This window comes from Lepus europaeus, chromosome 12 (assembly GCF_033115175.1).
Source record: "Lepus europaeus isolate LE1 chromosome 12, mLepTim1.pri, whole genome shotgun sequence".
NCBI classification, from domain to species: Eukaryota; Metazoa; Chordata; class Mammalia; order Lagomorpha; family Leporidae; genus Lepus; species Lepus europaeus.
The window spans coordinates 9430633-9450765 of NC_084838.1; the positions used below are offsets into that span (position 1 = coordinate 9430633).

Consider the following 20133-nt stretch of genomic DNA (forward strand, 5'->3'; position numbering starts at 1 on the left):
GGCCAGGCTGAAATGAGGAGCAGGGAACTCAATCCAAGGGTCCCACTTGGGCTATAGCATTCCAGCCACTTTAGCCATCACCACTGCTTACCAGGGTCTATATTAGCAGGAAACTGGAGTCAGTAGCTGGAGCTGGGAAACCAACCCAGGTGCTCCAGTGTGGGAAACAGGTGTCTTAATTGCTGGACTAAATGCTCACCCTAACAGATGGTCAAGTGTCCAGTACTGTGTTAACTGTGGGTACACTGTTAGCAGATCTCAAGAACATTGGCATCTTGCATGACTGAAACCCACTCCTCACTCTCCATCCCCACCCCTACCCCGGCAATCACCATTCTCCTTTCTGCATTGAGTTTGACTACTTTAGATATCTTATAAAGTGGTCTCTTGCAATATTTACCCTTCTGTGACTAGCTTATTTCTTTTAGTATAAGATCCTCAAGGTTCATTCATGTTGGAACAGCAGGGATAATTCAGAAAGTTCCTGGATAAGGCATATTATGAAAAACTATGTATGGATTTCAAAAAAAATTTTTTAATTTAACTTTGGGACAAGTGTTATTTTTATAGACTTATTTATTTGAAAGGCAGAGTTACAGAGAGAGGCAGGAAGAGACAGAGAGAAAGAGATCTTCCGTCCATTGATTCACTCCCCAAATGGCTACAACAGCTGGAGCTGGACCAGTCCAAAGCCAGGAGCCAGGAACTTCTGGGTGTCCCAGGCCCTAGCATTTGGGCCATCCACTGCTGCTTTCCCAGGCACAATAGCAGGGAACTGGATTGAAGGTTTGGCATCTGGGACTTGAACTAGCCCCCCAAAATTTTTTTGCACTAAAATAAACTTACCTTTTAATTCCATTTCCAGTTTCTCATGAACTGTTTGAAGTATCCTTTTATGACAGTATCCCTTTCTTTTCAAAGCTGTTTGTATATACCACATTTTCTGTATATTTTCCTTTGTCATTGGACATTTAAGTTTTTTCTACCTGTTGGTTTCTTTGAATAATAATGCAGTGAACTTCTCAAAATTCCTATTTCACTATTTTGGATAAATAGCCAGAGTGAGATTGCTGGATCGTATGGAAGTTCTGTCCTAATATCCTCAAAATCCTAAGCCTACATTCCATTCCCAAGCACTGAGGTCCAAGTGCTAGCTGCACCTCATATTTTAGCTTCCTGCTCGTGTATACCTGGGAGGCAGTGGGAGAGACGTAGGTTCCTGGCTTGGCCCTGGTCCAGCCCCAGCAGTTTGCAGGCTTTTGGGGGGGGGTGAACCAGAGTATGGTTCTGCCTTTCAGAGAATGAAAATGACAACAAAAACCCATAAGCTTTTGTGGAACTCCATACTGTTTTCCAGAGCAGCTGTACCATTTTATTTTCCCACAAACAGTGCACAAAGGTTCAAATTTCTTTACTTTCTTGTCATCACTTGTTATTTTCTATTATTTTTGTTGTTTAAATAATGGGCATCCTAACAGATGTGAGGTAGTTTCTTGTAGTTTTGATTTGCATTTATCTGATGATTAATGACACTGAACATCCTCTTGAATACCCTTTGGTCATTTGTCATTGGAAAAACAGGTATCCAAATCTCTTCCCCATTTTTTTTTATTATTGAGTTACAAGAATTCTTTATCTATTTTGGATATTAAACCCTTATTATATATATATGACTTGCAGCATTTTCTCCCATTTCATAGGTTGCCTTTTCACCTGTTGATTGTTCCCTTTGCTACACAGAAGCTTTTTAGTTTGCTATAGATCCACTTGTCTGTTTATTCTCCTTTTGCCTGAAATGTTAATGCCATATCTAAGAAATCACCGCTAAGACCTATATTGTAAAGATTTTCTTGCAGGAACTTCATATGTAAGTGTCTGATCCCTTTTACTTGGTTTTCGTGTATGGTTTCAAATGAGGGTGAAGTTTCTTTTTTTTTGGCTGGAGTAGGGGGTGGCCATGAGGATATAGTTTTCCCAGCATTGTTTGTCAGAGAGACTATACTTTCCCCATTGTGAAGCTTGGCACCTTTGTCATAACGTGTGGGTTTATTTCTGACTTGCTCTTCCATTCTGTTGGTCTGTATGACATTACCCCAGTACCACCTTGTTTTGGATACTATGGCTTTGTTACATTGTGAAGTCTCTGAGACAAAATGGAAGGCCTCCAGCTTTATTATCCTTTCTCTGTGTTGTGCTAGAATCCTTCAAATTTTAGTATGATCTCTCTGCAAAAATTGCCATCGGATTTGGTAGGAATTTTATTGAATCTATAGATTGCTCTGGGCAGTAAGTACATTTTAACAATATTGTCTTCCAGTCCTTGAACATGAGATGTCTTCCATTAGTTTGTCTTCTTTATTTCTTTCAGCATTGCCTTGTAGTTTTCCATACGTTAGTCTTTCTCAGTTAAGTTCATTTCTAAGTATTCTATCCATTGTGATGTTATTATGAGTAAGACTCTTTTTTTTTTTTTTTTTGATAGGCAGAGTGGACAGTGAGAGAGAAAGAGACAGAGAGAAAGGTCTTCCTTTGCCGTTGGTTCACCCTCCAATGGCTGCCGCGGCTGGCGCGCTGCAGCTGGCGCACCGCGCTGATCCGATGGCAGGAGCCAGGTGCCTATCCTGGTCTCCCATGGGGTGCAGGTCCCAAGCACTTGAGCCATCCTCCACTGCACTCCCTGGAGTCCCTGGCCACAGCAGAGAGCTGGCCTGGAAGAGGGGCACCCAGGACAGAACCGGCGCCCCGACCAGGACTAGAACCTGGTGTGCCAGCGCCGCAAGGCGGAGGATTAGCCTAGTGAGCCGCGGTGCCGGCTGTAAGACTCTTTTCTTAATTTCCTTTCTGAATTGTTCATTGGTAGTGTGTAAGTATAAAATTGCAGCAGATTTTTGTGTGTTGATTTTATATGCTGCAACTTTGCTGAATTCATTTATAGTTCTAACTAATAATTTAAAATTTCTGGAATCTTCAGGGTTTCCTCTATATAATATCAGGTCATCTGCAGTCATGTAATTTTACTTCTTCCTTTCCAACTTGAATGCCTTTTATTTCTTTTTCTTTCCTGTTTGTTCTACTAGGTCTTCCTATACTGTGTTGAATAGAAGTGGCAAGAGTGGGAGTCCTTATCTTGTTCCTGACTTTAGAGGAAAAGCCTTCAGTTTTTCACCTTTGAATATAACAGCTACAGGCTCTTCATCTATGACTTTTATTTGTGTTCATTTCTTTTATATATAAATGCAGGCGAAAATGTATCCACTGGGAGGAATGTTTATCTATTGGGATAAAGTATTACCCATTCTTAGTGATATCTGTTGTTTTTTGCATACCGCATATGACTCGTCTGTTATATAGGGGATCTTCAGTTCCTTACGTCTCCAGAACTGAAGATGCTGATATTCAGAAAAGCCCATTACACTTGTTTCTTGCATTTGAGTTTTTGATATTAGGCATATCATACTAGTCTACTGTTTATAGTGGTATGTTAAGCAGAGAGAGAGCTGTGATCTACAAGTCCATAATTGAGTTCAGTTATTTTTAATAATAAAATACAAGAAGGGATAGCATTTCTGTTTATTGAGCACCTATTGTACACCTCACTTTATAAATTTAGCTTCGATTAACCTCCTCAGTCTGTCCAAGTCAAACTTTGCTTCAGCACGTGAGAGAACCATGAACTACAAAGGAGCTGATATTAGCTCTACTTTACAAATAACGAGACTTTACAAATAAGTGATTTGTCCAACAGGAACCAGCTAGGAAATGACAAGCAAAATTTGAACCCATGTTGAAGCACTCCCATCCCAACATGTCCCATTCCCTCTTTAATGCATCAGTGATTGCCTGGTGTCCCATGGAATCACAGGGAGAGACAGTTGCAATACAATTTTGGCTTGCAGCTGAAGTAAGCTAACTTCGTCAAGACTGACCCTTTTACACAGCCCAAGTATTTCCATCTTCTCAAGGCTCTCAGTCTTGTTCTCACAAATACAACTAAGGCTGCTTTAGTCAGGACCTCTGTAGGTGACTTAAGAGTTTGTCTTCACATGTCTTGCAAAATGCAAACAATGAGGACAGAGTTCTAAGGACCCCCCCAAAAAAAGATTTTTTGTTTTTACTTTACATGCCTTGAGTTTAAAAGAAAACTTCTATTTTATTATTTTTTTAAAGATATATTTTGTTTATTTGAAATTCAGAGTTATAGATGGGGGGAGAGGGAGAGAGAGAAAGAGATCTTCCATCCATGGGTTTTCTCCCCAAATGGCCACAATGGAAAAACCAGGAGCTTCTTCTGGGTCTCCCATGTGGGTTATGGGGCCCAAGCACTTGGGTCATCTTCCTCTGTTTTCCCAGGCCAGTAGCAGGGAGCAGGATTGGAAGTGGAACAGCTACAGCTGGAACTCGAACTGGCACCCATATGGGATGCCAGAGCTACAGATGGAGGCTTATCCCACCACACCACAGTGCGAGCCCCCTCCACTTTATTTATTTTTAAATTTCTATTATTTGAGAAGCAGGAAGAAATAAAGAGTTCCCATCTACTGGTTCACTCCCCAAATGCCCACAATGTTCAGTACCAGGTCAGGCCAAAGCCAGCAACTGAATCCAGGTCTCCCATGTGAATGGAAGAACCCATCTACTTGAGCAATCACTGCTGCTTCCCAGAGGCATTAGCAGGAAGCTGGATTCTGGACCTGGAAGTGGTTATTGAACCCAATATGGGATGAGAGTGTCTTCCTTAGCATTTTACTGCTAGCCTACACACCTGCCCCCAAATGTCCAGTTTAATATTTAATCCAAGATATTCTACACCAGCTAGTTGAATGTTTCTTGTTTTCCCTCCAAGTCCTGTGTACTAGATGGCTTCCAGTTCTTTCTGAATGCGCTTGTGTTTATGATCAAGGAAGTTTGAAATTGCCTCACAGGCTGCTGAAGCAAAAGAATACAGGTTTGAGTCAGACAGACTTGGAAGAAAATGTCTCCCAGGTTTCTGTAGGAAAAGCAAATAAAAACTCATCCAGCCCCTCCTTTTTAACACTCTCTATGTTTTCAGTTTAGCCTGTTAGGCTTCACCTGGGAAGTGAGATGCTTTGTAGAAGTAGTTTATTCAGGCTGGCGCCGTGGCTTAACAGGCTAATCCTCCGCCTTGTGGCGCCGGCACACCGGGTTCTAGTCCCGGTTGGGGCGCCGGATTCTATCCCGGTTGCCCCTCTTCCAGGCCAGCTCTCTGCTATGGCCCAGGAAGGCAGTGGAGGATGGCCCAAGTCCTTGGGCCCTGCACCCGCATGGGAGACCAGGAGAAGCACCTGGCTCCTGCCTTCGGATCAGCGAGATGCGCCGGCCGCAGCGGCCATTGGAGAGTGAACCAATGGCAAAAAGGAAGACCTTTCTCTCTGTCTCTCTCTCTCACTATCCACTCTGCCTGTCAAAAAAAAAGAAGAAGAAGTAGTAGTTTATTCATGTATGTAGCTAGAGTACTATACTGAATACTTAGATACTTTGTCTGTTTCTTAAACTCCACCCTGAATGTGGGAATACAGTGTAATCTTGGACAAGTCAATTTATTCTTTTGTTTAATAGACCCGGGAATGTTTTTACTTAAAAAAAAAAAAAAATCCACGTGAAGGTCCATGGTCAATACTTCATAAATAAACATTTGTTGGCCGGCGCCGTGGCTTAACAGGCTAATCCTCCACCTTGCGGCGCCAGCACACCGGGTTCTAGTCCCAGTCAGGGCGCCGGATTCTATCCCAGTTGCCCCTCTTCCAGGCCAGCTCTCTGCTATGGCCCAGGAAAGCAGTGGAGGATGGCCCAAGTCTTTGGGTCCTGCACCCGCATGGGAGACCAGGAGAAGCACCTGGCTCCTGCCTTCGGATCAGCGCGATGCGCCGGCCGCAGCGGCCATTGGAGAGTGAACCAATGGCAAAAAGGAAGACCTTTCTCTCTGTCTCTCTCTCTCACTATCCACTCTGCCTATCAAAAAAAAATTTTTTTTGTTTATTCATTATGTGTTTAACTAGGTACTTAGTTTCTAGGTCCCTATCACGTAGGTTTTGTAGAGAATATTTTTAGTGCTATAAAAAACAAGAACAATCTGGGGCCAACACTGTGGTACGGTTGGTTAAGCCACCCCTTTCTATGCCAGCATCGCACATCAGAGTGCCAGTTCACATCCTGTCTACCTACTGCCAATCCAGCTTACTGTTGTTGCCCCTGGGAAGTTAGCCAAAGATGGCTCAAGTACTTAGGCCTTTGCCATCATTGTGGGAGACCTGAAGTTCTCCATCCTACTTTTGGCCTAGCCCAGACCTGGAGTGAACTAGCCATTTGAGGAGTAAACCATTAGATAGAAGATCTCTTATGTTGTTTCTCTCTCTCTAGTTACTCTGCATTTCCAATAAATAAATATTTTTTAAAAAGCAGTGATGATGATGATGGTGTCATTATTAGCTTTTCCATAATTGTTGCTATGTGCCAGACCTTTTTCTAAACATGTTGTACATATTAACTAACCATCTTAAGAATCCTGTGAAGTAGGCCGGTGCCGAGGCTCACTAGGCTAATCCTCAGCCTGCGGCGCTGGCACCCCATGTTCTAGCCCATGTCAGGGTGCCAGATTCTGTCCCGGTTGCTCTTCTTCCAGTCCAGCTCTCTGCTGTGGCCCGGGAAGGCAGTGGAGGATGGCCCAAGTGCTTGGGCCCTGCACCTGCATGGGAGACCAGGAAGAAGCACCTGGCTCCTGGCTTCGGATCAGCGCAGCACCAGCCATAGCGGCCATTTGGGGGTGAACCAACGGAAGGAAGACCTTTCTCTCTGTCTCTCTCACTAACTCTGCCTGTCAAAAAGAAAAGAAAAGAAAAGAATCCTGTGAAGTAGAGACTATTATTCTCTGTACCATACAGATAAAGGGAGTTAGGTTCAAATAGTTGGGTGACTTCCCCCAGATTGCACAACTAGAAGTGACAGAACCTAGGTTTGAACAAAGGTAGTCTGGCTCAAGAATTCCCTCGATAATGATGCTGCCCCAGAATTCACAGATGGAAGAAGGAACTAAAACAGCCTAGAAAGCTTCACATAGGAGGGGACATCTGAATTGGGTCTTAAAAGGTCACTGAGGAATAGTGTTTCCAGGGTAAGAAAGAGTAGACTCATGGACAAAGAAGACTGCTGAAGAACCTAGAGGCCTTGTGGCTTGAGAGTAGGGTAAGTAGGCAAGAGGAAGGCCATAGGGGGCCACGGTGTTAGGAGGCAAGCAGCCAGGCTGTCCTAAGATTAGTGAGAGACCTGGAATATTATGGTGGAGGAGAGGGAGTACGGATTTTTGTCTAGAAAGTCCTGGGACTCCCCGTGAAACTTAAATAAGCTCTCTGCCTGAAGAAGGAACAGAGTATGTCCTGAGTACCCAATCTAACATGTACCAATTCCTTATTGAAGATATCAGAAGAAGAGATTGAAAGGATCATGTCTGGGCAGGAATTTGAGGAAGAGGCCAATCACTGGAGCAACCATGGTGACAGTGATCACAGTTCCCCTGGAAACAGGGCTTCAGAGAGCAACCAGCCTTCACCAGGTTCCACACTGTCCTCCAGGTGAGCTTGAAAGCAAACCCAGGATTATCGTCTAGGGACCACCCAGAATAGGCCTGTCAGGAACCTCTGGCTGAATATTCCTCCCAGGCTGTCTCAAACATTGTACTATTGCTCCCTCAAGTTCTTTGGGGAGGGGTCAGTGTTTCCCAACCATTGCATGTTAAAGACCTTGAAAGAGTTGGTAGTTAGGTGTGAAGTAGGGCCATCACCTATCAGGGAAGGCTTTCTTTCCCCAGAAACCTTTCTTATAGGACAGGAATCAAACTTTCTGTGAAGGCCAGTTAATATTTTAGACTTTGCATGACTTATAGTCTGAGTCTCAACTCCTGGCTTTATCTTGAAAGCCATAAACAATATATAAAGCAATGAATGTGGCTGCATTCCAATAAAACTGCATTTACCAAAATAGGCAGCAGTTTGCCACCCCTGGTTATAGGAGTACATCCAGGTCAAAACTAGAGTATCTTATTAATAGAATGATTAGATTTCTCCAAGAAAGGGGAGAAATGTAAGAATCTGCCTTTCTCTTCATATTTAATTATAGCTTATCCAATTCAGCTGTTTCTTAGTTTGTTCTGACCTTTGAATATTTAGGGTCTTATTGTCATGTACTAGATTCCTTGCTAGGTACTAGGTTTGTTTTGTAGCCTGGCAAAGTAGTTAGCTTGTGTGTGCCTTAATTTTTCTAGCAATAAAATAATACAAACACCCCTCTTGTCATCATAATCTATAAGTAGCCATTAAAAATTCTCTGCATGTGGCACCTGTAAAGAGAATTCATTCAGCCACTGTTGACTCAGTACTACTCTGTTGGGCACTGGGTGTGCAATGGTGAGCCCCATCTTCACACACCTGCATATAGAGTCCTTGTCTCACAGATGGTCATCTATTAGGGGAGATATCCATGTAGCTATTGTTTACATCCTCTGGCTTGATGAAGATGCAGATTTCTGGCCAAAGAATGCCTAAGCCACCTTCTGGCTCATTTACTTACAGTACACCTGCCATGGCTCTGCTTGACATGAGACTTTTCTTTCCAGTAGGTCTGTGGAACTGAATGGATTCATGGCATTCAGGGAGCAGTATGTGGGGATGTCTGTTCCTCCACACTATCAGTACATACCGCACCTTTTTAGCTACTCTGGGCATTCACCACTTCTGCCCCCACAAGCTCGAAGCCTGGATCCCCAGTCATACAGTCTGATTCACCAGCTGGTGTCAGCTGAGGACCTGGAACCCCTGGGCACGCCCATGTTGATCGAAGATGGGTGAGTGAACTCCGCCCTGCTCGGCCCTTTGCAGTCTCAAAATGTTCCTGCCACACACTTAGCTACATCCCTGGCTGCTGTACCCTAGGCTTTGAATGAGTCAGAGGATAACGTGGTAACTCAAGCATCAGAGGACAGCTCTGTGCTTATGCTTGAAGTCAGTGGACCCACGGTCTTTCCTTAAATTCCTTTTTTTCACATAGTTGGGGTTACCTTTCAGCTTTTGTTTCTACATAAGCCTAGGTAAGCCAAGCCTTGGCTTGGGTCTCAGTGCTTCTGTGTCAGAGATGATCTGTAATTCTGGGAATAATCATACATCATGTCTAGGCTCCTTAACAAGATACTGAAGGCCCCAGCTTGTGACCTGACTGCATCTTTAGCCAACACACCATAGCCACAGGTGGCCTGATGACATGTAGCCACCTTGGGTGTGATGCCTGAGTGGGTGCAGGGGATACTCTTTAAGTCTCAGTTCGCCCTAGCTGAGTAGGTAGTAGTTTAGCCTTTAGGCCCACCCATTGCTATGCCCATTACTCCTTTGGCCTGGAGCCTAGGTTGTTTATAAAGCTTAGACCTCCCAAAAGGTATCCTGAGATTCTTATGCTAGTCTCCAACTTCAGAAGAGGAGACTAAGATATCTACCTACAAGGTCACACAGTGCCTTTACAAATCCAGATAGTGTGGGGGCCTTGATATGAAGAAAGCTGACACCTCTGAGGCTGTGGCCCCAGGGGTCCTCTTTAACCCAGAGTTCAGACATGCCCTTCTGCATGGGTCATGCTAGAGTGTAAGGGAAAGGCTGAGCAACTCTGCTTTCTGAACTCTCACCACCAGGGGGTGCAGTGAGAGCAGAAAAAGCCTTTGAACCCATTCTCAGCCATCTGGCCGCAAGGCTCATTTTTATGCCAGTTTCTATAGTACACAGGCAGGTTATGTTCGGCCCATGGACATATTGGGTCTGGCCAAAATTCAGTAAATCTATAGCAGGCTAACTTTTTTAAAAGTTAAGAATTTTGTATGACCTGCAAATTATTTTATAAATATCCAAATGACTCTTGGAAGAAAAAAGGTTCCCCACCCTTGCATAGTGGGTAGGCACCAGATCCACCCCACTGGGGTTCTTATTTCAGGAGTGATTGGGAAAATTCTATAAGACCTGGAACATTAGAGGGCACAAATATTAAAGATCCAGATAATCATATCAATTTCTTCTAAGCCTTCTTCCCCTCAGCAACCCTTCTCATCAAACCCACCTCTCCAGCCCTTGCCATAGCTTGCTGTTGGCTCAGTACTGCCCCTTTATCAGAAAATTAAGTTGAATGGCACTGGAGATCCATCAAGCACAAGGAACCCACTGCCAGGGACCCTTTGTGCCCTTAGGAGTTCTCTCTTTGTGCCCCCATCCTCACCCTCTTGCCAGTGGAAATGACTTTCCCCTATTCCTACCCCGCCAGATATGCTGTGACTCAAGCAGAGCTGTTTGCCCTGCTTTGCCGCCTGGCCGACGAGCTGCTCTTTCGGCAGATTGCCTGGATCAAGAAACTGCCTTTCTTCTGCGAGCTCTCAATCAAGGATTACACGTGCCTCTTGAGCTCAACGTGGCAAGAATTAATCCTGCTATCCTCTCTCACCGTTTACAGCAAGCAAATCTTTGGGGAGCTGGCTGATGTCACTGCCAAGTATTCACCCTCTGATGAAGAACTACACAGGTGAGGGCTGCTGGCTGGGCAGGAAATCCTAAGCAATCAAACCATTGTCATCCCTGCAAAGCAGGGTTGCCTGGTCCTCCAAACGATGGGCAGTAAACCATGTAGACCTGGGTTTGAATCCTCCCTCTCCCACTGATTAGCTTTGTGACCTTGGCCTAGTTTCTGATCCCCGGGTAATGAATTTATAAAATAAGGTGATGACAGTACCTCCCCAGCAAGGTGGAGGTACAAATGAATGTGGTGCAGTGAAGCTTGGCAGAGTGCTAAGCAGTGGTTTTCATTGCATCTGAATTACTGTGATAAGATGTATCTCAGAAAATCAAAAATCCAAACCTTGCCTACAAGGTGAGAAGGGCTGGGATCTAGGTATCATTGTGGTACCTACTATGAACCAGGCACCGAGCTCGATATCTTATCTTTCAGTCCTCCAGCATTAGAAGTATCATGCCTGTTTTGTATATAAGAAAACTGAAGTTCACAAAGACCTGGCTTGAGGGCTTTGGATTGGAACCTGGAGCTTTGATTTTGAGCTTAACAATTGCCTGACTGTGAGGCTCCTGCTCTCTCACTGTGTCTGAGGTTCAGTGTGATGCTGAGGTCACGCACTAGGAGCCTGGGCTGTCCTCCCCACCGTGTCTGGCATAAAGTTGCATCCCAGTTGGCCAGCATCCTTCTAACTTTGCTGTCCACGTTCCTTTTACTCACTCACTCTGGAGACCTAGGGTACATAGTAACTCTGTGTTCTGGCCCCCACAGCAGGATGATGTTGAGACAACCTTTGGCTTATTAATATATCTATATGAAAAGTCTCACAAAGTTAAATTAACACTTAAATAGACATTTCAATAGATCAGGTTTATTGGATAATTGATGGAAGTCAAGAGATTCCAGGGCACCAAAAAGGAGGGGAAAAGGAGGTATTCCCGCTGATGAAAGGTGACAAGACTGAAGTGCCAGTCCCCACACTTCCCTTCCCGGGGCTGGGGTGCAGCTCTTATCCCAACCATGGCATAAAGACAAGCCCATGCTCAAGCCAGAACAAAAGACTTCCAAGGACCCTCTGCACAGCTGAGGAAGGGAGGAGTCGGCGCTGATTCCCTCCCCTGGTTTTCCAATATTTCCTTATTAATGGTGCTTATTGTCTTCAGGGTGATCTATAAATGGCAGAATTTTGAACCCAGCTGACACTTTGTCTTGTAAACAAAGTTAACTGATTTTGTAGATGACCTAACCTCTTGTCCAGAGCCTTTAATTCATTGTTTCCATCAAATTCCTGCCTCCTGCTCCATCACTCTGGGACGAGAGGGTATTTGGATAGCAGTCAGCCTGCTCTGTATGTTGTCAAGGTTTTCAGAGCTGACCCAGAGATCCTAACCTCCCTCTTTGCCTGTTATCTGCCAGTTCAGCCTAGGGCTGCCTACGGAGTCAGCCTTAGGCTCCACACCCTACAGAACGACCGCTTTTCCTGGGCCCTCTACAAGTAGGCAGGGATTGCGGACTGTGCAGGGTTCCCTGTGAGAGCTATGAGCTCCATGAGGCACCCTGTCCTTCTGAGCTCATCCTTAGAGCCCCAGCAGCTGGATTAATGAGGAGCCTTTTACTTCCTAGGAAGGCTCTTTACCAAGGAGGCTCTAAAGCTACATTGTCCAGGATAGTAGCCACTAGTCCACAGTGGCCTTTGCAATTCTTTCTTTGCACTGATACTTTTCAAGTGCTCAGTAGCTTCCTGTGACTAGTGGCTTTCACATTGGAGAGTGCAAAAACAGTGCATTTCCATCCTCACAGAAAGTTCTGTTGTGCATCGCTGACTCCAAAACATATGTCACTGCTGAGCTCTCAGGTAGGTTCTGAGGATAAGAAACAGATTCATGGTCAGGACTCTCACTCTATTGTGGGTTCCATCGGTGGGAAAAATCAGTTAAGCTTCGGCCTTAGTTCTGGTTCTATTGCCATTTACTGAACAACATTGTGTGTGTTTCATGGAGAGATGCTGGGATTGTAGATGATACAGATATGGTCTCTGACTCGGAGAGTCTCTGTTCCTGGTTTAGGGACTTGGGAGTCAAATAGAAGCAGATACAGTCCGTAGTGTGCAGGGTTTTACATGGCTGGAAGTTGAAAGGTATTTGCTGGGCTGTACAAGCAGAGACGACGGAGTGAGTGCCTTTACTTGCAGGGTCAGGGAACACGCACCAGGGGAACAGACATTTGAGCTGCACCTTAAAGTAGAAATTTAAAAAAAAAAAATGTATTTGAAAGGCAAAGGCATAGAGAGAAAGGCCTTCCATCCACTGGTTCACTCTCCAAATAGCCACAACAGCCAGAGCTGGGCTGATCGGAAGTCAGGAGCCAAGAGCTTCTTCCAGGCTTCCCACACTGGCCCCTCAGATACATTCTCTTTTTACCCTAACCCACAGGACTTCTTTTGGTTTCCTGCACAGAGCAACCACCCAAGACCTCTAACTTCCGCAACTTTGTGTTATTCTCATGCCTTCCTCTACAATACAGTTAAAAAATTCCCACTTCAGGAGGCTGGCGCTGGAGGTGACAGCTGGATTTTTGGACTAGCCAGAGTGATGGCAGCAATTCTGTTGGCCAAGATGAAGGGCCCTTGGAGGAGCAGGATGGGAGATGAGTTGCTCCGAGTCTGGTGTAGGTGTCTGTGGAGTTGGAGTTGCACGTGGAACCAGGGGGTCATAGGAAGTGGAAGTGTGAGGACCTCTGGAGTCAAGTTAATCACTACGAAGCAGTTTCCGCTCTGCTGGAAGCGCAGGCTGTGCAGTCTGTAATTGGCCATAGCTCTTCCCTGCCTTGGCTGCTGCCGCATTACTCCCACTCCCCCAGACTCCTTTACTTTTTCACAACTCTTGAGTGCAAGTGGGTTCCTGCTGTCATGAAAAGGCTTTTCCCACATGATACATGGCCACCTCCTTTTCTTTTCTCAAATATTGAATCAAATTTATGGTGCCCATATTCTGTAATCAGACTGTTATCAGACAGTGAGCTGGTGCATTTGATTTAAAGCAGATTGTAGCACCAGCCAGTGACTGCTCCTGGCCCTAATCAGGACTCCTTCACTCAGGAGAAGACGCCTCGAGCTGCATGGGCTCTAATGGGCGCTTGCATCTCGAGAGCACTAACTCCGTTTCTGCCCCCTCTCTAGAAAGTCGCCTCCCAGTTTCCCTGCCTACACCCTAGCTGAAAGGCTCAGGAAACACAACTCTTTCTGCTGCAATAATGAGAGAGATGAGGATGATGCTATTGATAATGATAGTTAGCAATTAGAAGACTGTTTATTGTGCCAGATTCATCTTGGTGCATTACATATGGTATTTGTTGAGTCTTCACTGCTACCCGATGAACCTGGCACTGATGTTTTCTGTCTTCTAGAGATGAGGAGGGTGAGTTTCAGAGGTGAAAACTCAGGGCTGCAAAGTCAGCAAGAGCCGGAGTTAAAACCTTATCACGGAGGTCCGCCGTGCACCACTGCCCAGGCTCTTTACCGTTACCCTATACTAAGTTCTTATTCTCCCAGAGCTTTCTCAGAAGATTTGACTTCCTGGAATTTGTCCCGGAGCTACAGTCTGGCTTTTCATCTCCGTGTCTATGCAAGGGTGCTGAGGTGGCACTTACTCTAAGGTTGTGGCTGATGACCACTCCTGGGAGTTGGTGCCTACAGATGAATGAAAAAGAAACAACTAGGCCTCTTAGCCCCCTTAATGGGACATAACTTATGTAATGTCAGTTTCAATTGCTGACTGAATGGTTCAGTGATTTGGGGGATCCTGGCAGGAATGTTTTCCTTGTCCTAGCATGCTTGTGTAATGGGAACCTGGAAGAAGAATGGGTGTGTTTGTCCAACTTTCTGGCTTTGAATGCTGATAATTTGTAGACAGGGACCACAGGGGCGTCAGAACTGTGGAGTGGGCAGATGTGGAGGAGGCCCGGCTGCAGGAGAAAGCAGGCCCATAGAACAGAGAACAACTTTGTTTATCAAGGGGGTGTGATGCGGGGTGTGGAGGAAGGCTTTGTAGTCTTGCTGTGGAGACTAGTAGGGGCTGCTGGGCTGGCTGCCAGCCCCCACCCCTGCCGGGGATCCATGATGGTGGCCTGTTGTTGGAAATCTGGAAAAGAGGGACGTGCTGATCTCTGTCTCTCCCTCTCTCTCTCTATAACTCTGACTTTCAAATAAATCTTTAAAAAAAAAAAAAAGGGAAGACGACGAGGAAGGATGTGCTGACCCCAAGAGGAAAGGCAGGTCTGGGGCGAATGCTCAGGCAGGCCCTCGAGCTCTCCTTTGTGTCCCTCAGGTCAAGACTCAGGCAGGGGCAGGTCTGGCCCTGCTGGCCAGGCGCCTGGCGGAGAGCCACACACCTGCGTGTTCTGCAGAGCCAGAGTGAGCTCTTGGAGAAAGAGGTTGCTGATTAAGGGACAGAGCATTATCTTTGCTTGTTACACCACTCGGCCGCCAGACAGAAGCTGACTCTGCTTCTCCCCTCGAGCCCTTGTTTATTCTTACCCCACCTCAGACACACCTCCCACCTCTCCAAGCAGATACTGACGGGAACTGGCAGTAAAGACCTTGTTTTTCTCTGAAGAACATATTTAGCCATGCTGAGGAGTGGTCTTCACTCCCAAGCCCACTGCCCACTCTGCGTGTAGAGGCACTATGAGAGCAGTTCTGAGCGCTGCAGCAAACCCAGCTGTGCCTTACCTTGGGCTGAGCTGCTGCAGGAGCACGGAGCTCCTGAAGGGGTAGGATGGGGCAGCCTGTCCCAGGTCGCAGTTCTGAACAAGACAGGACCAGGGAGAGGACAGTGCAGTGTGAGAAAAACCCATCATATCCTTGAAATGAGAACCCTTGTCCTATGTGTACCCTTGTACCATGTGGCTTTGGGGAAATCACCTCTTTTCTACTTCCTCATCCATAACTTGGGGGTGATAGCCTTTATCACACAGATGATCAAGAGGGTAAAATGTGAGAATGTGTATGGCAGGGGGACAACAGATATTAACCTTTCTGGGAGAACTTTGTTTCCACACATGAACAGAGGGGGTTATGTTTAAGATCTGTTTTGTGGATTTATTGGGAGTAGCCAGTGAGATACTATATGTGAAATACTTAAAATTCCAATAAGCTAACAAACGCTCAACAGAATGGTAGAATAGTAGACAGAGTTACTACTCAGTATGAATTTGTCTATCAGCTGGCCTGGAAGGTTATCCTCAAAGTCGTAAAAGCCTTTGAAGCACAGGCAGAGGAAAGCAGTCAGCCGTCATGGCTCCAAGCATAGTTAAGACATCATTAAGACATCCGTGTCCCATGTCAGAGTGCTGGGGTTTAGTCCCTGGCTTAAGCCCCTGACTCCATCTTCCTGCTAATGCAGACCCTGGGAGGCAACAGTGATGGCTCAAATAATTGAGAGACCTGGATTGAGTTCTTGGCTCCTGGCTTCAGCATGGCCCAACCCTTGTTGTTGGCATTTGGGAAGTGAACCGGGGAATGGGACTTCTCTGTCTCTGCCTTGCAAATAAACTTTAAGAATGAATGAATGAATGAATGAATGAGGTAACCGAGAGAAGCCCTGGCTCCAGCTGACTGGGAGCCACACCAGGAGGCAGAGGGTTCAGAGTTCCAGGTTGCAGATGCAGCTCCCCCTGGTGCTTGAGAAGTGCAGGTGCCTCTGACCTCAACCAGAGCCAGGAAAGAGGAAATTGTCCTGCTTGCTTGGGAAGCCAAAGCTAAGCAAAGCCTTCACAGTTAACTCTTTGAGCAACAGAACCCAGAAGGCAATAGTGCAGCTCCCGGTGTTCAGGACTCTCCCAAGATAGGCTCTTCTTGGGCTGGTATGGATCTACAATGCCCAGATCTGAACATAGTCTCACCAGAAAGCAGCCTTAAGGTTAACCATCTACTCTTTATGGCTGAGCTTCATCTGAGGTCTCTGCTGGACCTCTCCCTGGGCCCACTACCTCGCCCACCCGTGGAATGACTCAGGACAGGTCTTATCGCAGCTTTTATAAACGCTCGCTTCTCCTCTTAAGAAGTCACCTCTGTCTTTGGTGTGAAGCATACTCAGAGCATTCGTTCCCTGGAGTAGCCTAGCCTGGTGCTCCGTTACTGGAAACGTGACCTCTCCCCAAGGAGCTCAGTCCAGCTCATGGCCAGCTGTAAGCCCCCTGTTGGGGCTGCCACCTTGAGAGAACCAGGGCCCCAGAGAATTGGCCCAGGTTCCAGTTCTGAGCTTGCTACCAAATAGCCGTGTGTCAGAGAACCACTTCTTTCTCTTCTTTGAATCTCAGTTTCTCATCTCTACGATGGTGATGACTATCTTACAGAATTAATAAGGTAACGCACATAAAGTATCCAGCGCAGAGGCGGCTTGGAGTGAGGGTTGCGTTAATGTTTCCCTCCCTCTGTAGCTGAAGTCAGGGGTGCCGATGGAAATGTTCACTGTGCACAACCTGAGCTCTGCTGGAAGCGGCGAACCTGAACAAGTGCAATCAGCAGCTTTCTCGGCATTGTTGCAGAGTCACCATGGCAGCTGCCATTGATACTGGAGGCTGCATCTCAACAATAGCTGTATCTTAATAACCTCGTATTCCTCCACATTTACACCCCAGACCTCCTTAGGACCTCAATAGCCAAGCAGGCAAGCATTATTATTTTTACAGAGGAGGACCCAAAATGTTAAATAGGATCAAATGAGCTTCCCAAAGTCTCGCACCTCGTGTGTGACAGGTCCAGGTTTAGAGAAGTTTGATTGGTAGGACCTTGGGAAGAACCTCTTACAAGAGCTATGTCAGCCTCTCGACAAACCAGGGGTCTGCCTGTCTTTCACAGATGGCTTTGGATTCCACTTCCTCCTCTGCCTCTTTCCTTCCTTTTCTTGGCTTCCACTGGTATCAGGGCCCATTGTTAACATCTTGGTCTGTTCCTCAGATTTAGTGATGAGGGAATGGAGGTGATCGAGCGGCTCATCTACCTGTACCACAAGTTCCATCAGCTAAAGGTCAGCAATGAGGAGTACGCTTGCATGAAAGCAATTAACTTCCTCAATCAAGGTGAGTCGCAGCGGGTGGGCAAAGGGGACCTTGTTTTCTTTGCTATCCAGCATTTTCCCTCCTGTCAGTCTGACACACAGTGTGGTTACCGATCGTGGAAGGCCTACGCTCCTCCTTCGCTTGTCCTCACCCTGCCCCTTTATGGTGCGCGGAGTGCTTTGGATGTTTTTTCTTCAAGCCTAAATGCCACAATCTCTATAACTCATAGAGGAAGGAAGAGGATTCGCTTTGTTTAGTCAGTTTTAATGCATTTAAATACAGACACCAAGGACAGTACATGCGTCATTTAAAATATGTACCAAGTTTACCAGTGACTGAAGAAAAGAGGGTGACTGATGAAACCATTGGAGATAAGGCCTCTGTGACAGGCTGGCAATAGTTCTGACAGCCACTTTAGAGGAAGAAGAGTGGCTGTGTACAAAACTCACACTCACCCAGGCATATCGAGATGGCTTTTAATTAGAAGAGAACCAGATGTGGAGTATTTCCTGCAAAGTGGCACTTGGTAGCTGCAGCTAACCAGCAAACCCAGGAGAACGTGTATTCCCTTTTTTCCAGAGTAGCACATGAATGCTCTGCTTCCCGAGTAGAGCTGGGCTGTTTGCTGCCTGAGGCACTGGAAATGTGCGCGTTCTTCCTGGGACTGCTTCCCAGTCCAAAGACTCTTGACCCCCTCCTCTTTACCTCCTCTTCCCAAACGCTGGCCAGGCTCTGTGTTCAGCATTAAAGAAATTGGGAAAAAAATAGATCACAGGTCTAATTTCTGGTCTTAAGAAGTGTACACTCTGATAGCACTAGACACAGTAATTATACTTCAGATTGGGAGAGATCAGTAGCAACTTGTTGGAGAAGGAGAAATCTGAGCTAGGCCTCAAAGGCTGGGTAAGATTTACATACAGAATAGGTTTCTATTCTCTATATAAAAATGTATAGATAGAAATCTGCACAGAAAAAAATGGAAGGGTAGTGCAGAGCAGAGGCATATAAGAGATTGTGTGTGTATGTTACAGTCAGGAACGTGTGAGCATCATCGGGGGTCTGACTGGCTCTAAGAAAGGGAAAAGTCAAAGATGTTGGATGAATCTGGAAAGGTCAGTCAGTCAGCCATCTGCTCAGCCCTCACTGTGTCTGTTTTATGTCAAGGCCCATGCTGCAAGCTGAGTATGCAGGTGAGGAAGTCACAACCTAGCCCTCAAGGGACTCTGTCCAGTGATTGGCCCTTATGTTATTTTGTCATTCTCTGTGTGATTTCTCCTCCTTAACCCAGAACTTACTTCCTCCATATAGAAAAGAGAAAATATCTTCTGTGGGGAGAATATTTAATAACTTTTTAATTGAAAGGTGCACATATACAAGGAGCTGGTGTTTTTCCACATTAGAAAGCCCCTTTCAGTCCCTGTGTGGCTTTTTTTTTACAGATATCAGGGGACTGACCAGTGCCTCACAGCTGGAGCAGTTGAACAAACGATACTGGTACATTTGCCAGGATTTCACTGAATATAAATATACACATCAGCCGAACCGTTTTCCTGACCTCATGATGTGCTTGCCTGAGATTCGCTACATTGCAGGTAATATCCTGGGCCCCTCCCTTGCCTTCTCCTAGCTTGTGAAGGAAGCAAGACAGTCGGTGTTTGCAGAATACTTGTTGCAAGCCCATTACGAACTACATAAAAGAGTTATTACTCTTTTTAATGATTATTTATTTGAAAGTAGCACCAACAGAGACAGAAAGAGAAAGAGATCTTCCATCTGCTGGTTCTTTCCCCAAATGTCCACAACAGCCCGGGCTGGGCCAGAATCTCGGGACTCCATCTGGGTCTCCTACATGGGAGGCAGGAACCCAAGTATACCTGCTGCCTTGCTGCTCTTAGCAGGATCCAAGTACACCTGCCACTCCCAGGGTATACTCAGCAGGAAGCTGGATGGGAAACAGAGATGGGACTTGAACCCAGGCACTCTGATATGAGATGCAGGCATCCCAAGCAGTGGCTCAACCCACAGTCCTGTCCCCAGAGTTACCACTCTCGTCCTCACAACAGTTCTGTCATAATGGGAAGGCTGCATTTTCTTTGTAGAGAAGAGAAGCTGATGTTTCCTAAGCTGGTATAATGAGCATTGTACTTTGTACCTTTATATTAGTTCATCTCAGAACAATCTGCAAGGCTGGTGGTATTATAGCACCACCAATCTGCAAGGTTGGTGATATTATGGCAGTTCTGTAGATGGGGAAACTGGCTTAGAGTACCTCATTTCCTGAGTTTTACACTTTAAAAGAGAGTGAATTTTATGATAGTGAATTATATCTCAATAAAAAATTAACAGGGCTAGTCTTGTGGCACAGAGCATTAAGCCGCTGTGTGCGATGCCAGCATCCCGTATAAGCACCAGTTCAAGTCCCAGCTGCTCCACTTCTGGATTCAGCTCCCTGCTGATGTTCCTGGGCTGGCAGAGGAAGATGGCCCAATTACTTGGGCCCCTGCCACCCACATGGGAGGCCCAGAT

The 20133-nt window shown here is 45.9% G+C and overlaps 1 protein-coding gene across 1 annotated transcript in view; it reads left to right on the forward strand.

The window, feature by feature from the left end:
• The window catches only part of NR6A1 (nuclear receptor subfamily 6 group A member 1), a 74097-nt gene that overhangs the window by 46949 nt on the left and 7015 nt on the right, over positions 1–20133 (forward strand). The window contains exons 4-8 of the mRNA XM_062207582.1: positions 7432–7586; positions 8630–8854; positions 10309–10563; positions 17507–17628; positions 19047–19199. Of these exons, the coding sequence (XP_062063566.1) occupies positions 7432–7586; positions 8630–8854; positions 10309–10563; positions 17507–17628; positions 19047–19199 (910 nt within the window). The remainder of the gene's footprint in view (positions 1–7431; positions 7587–8629; positions 8855–10308; positions 10564–17506; positions 17629–19046; positions 19200–20133) is intronic.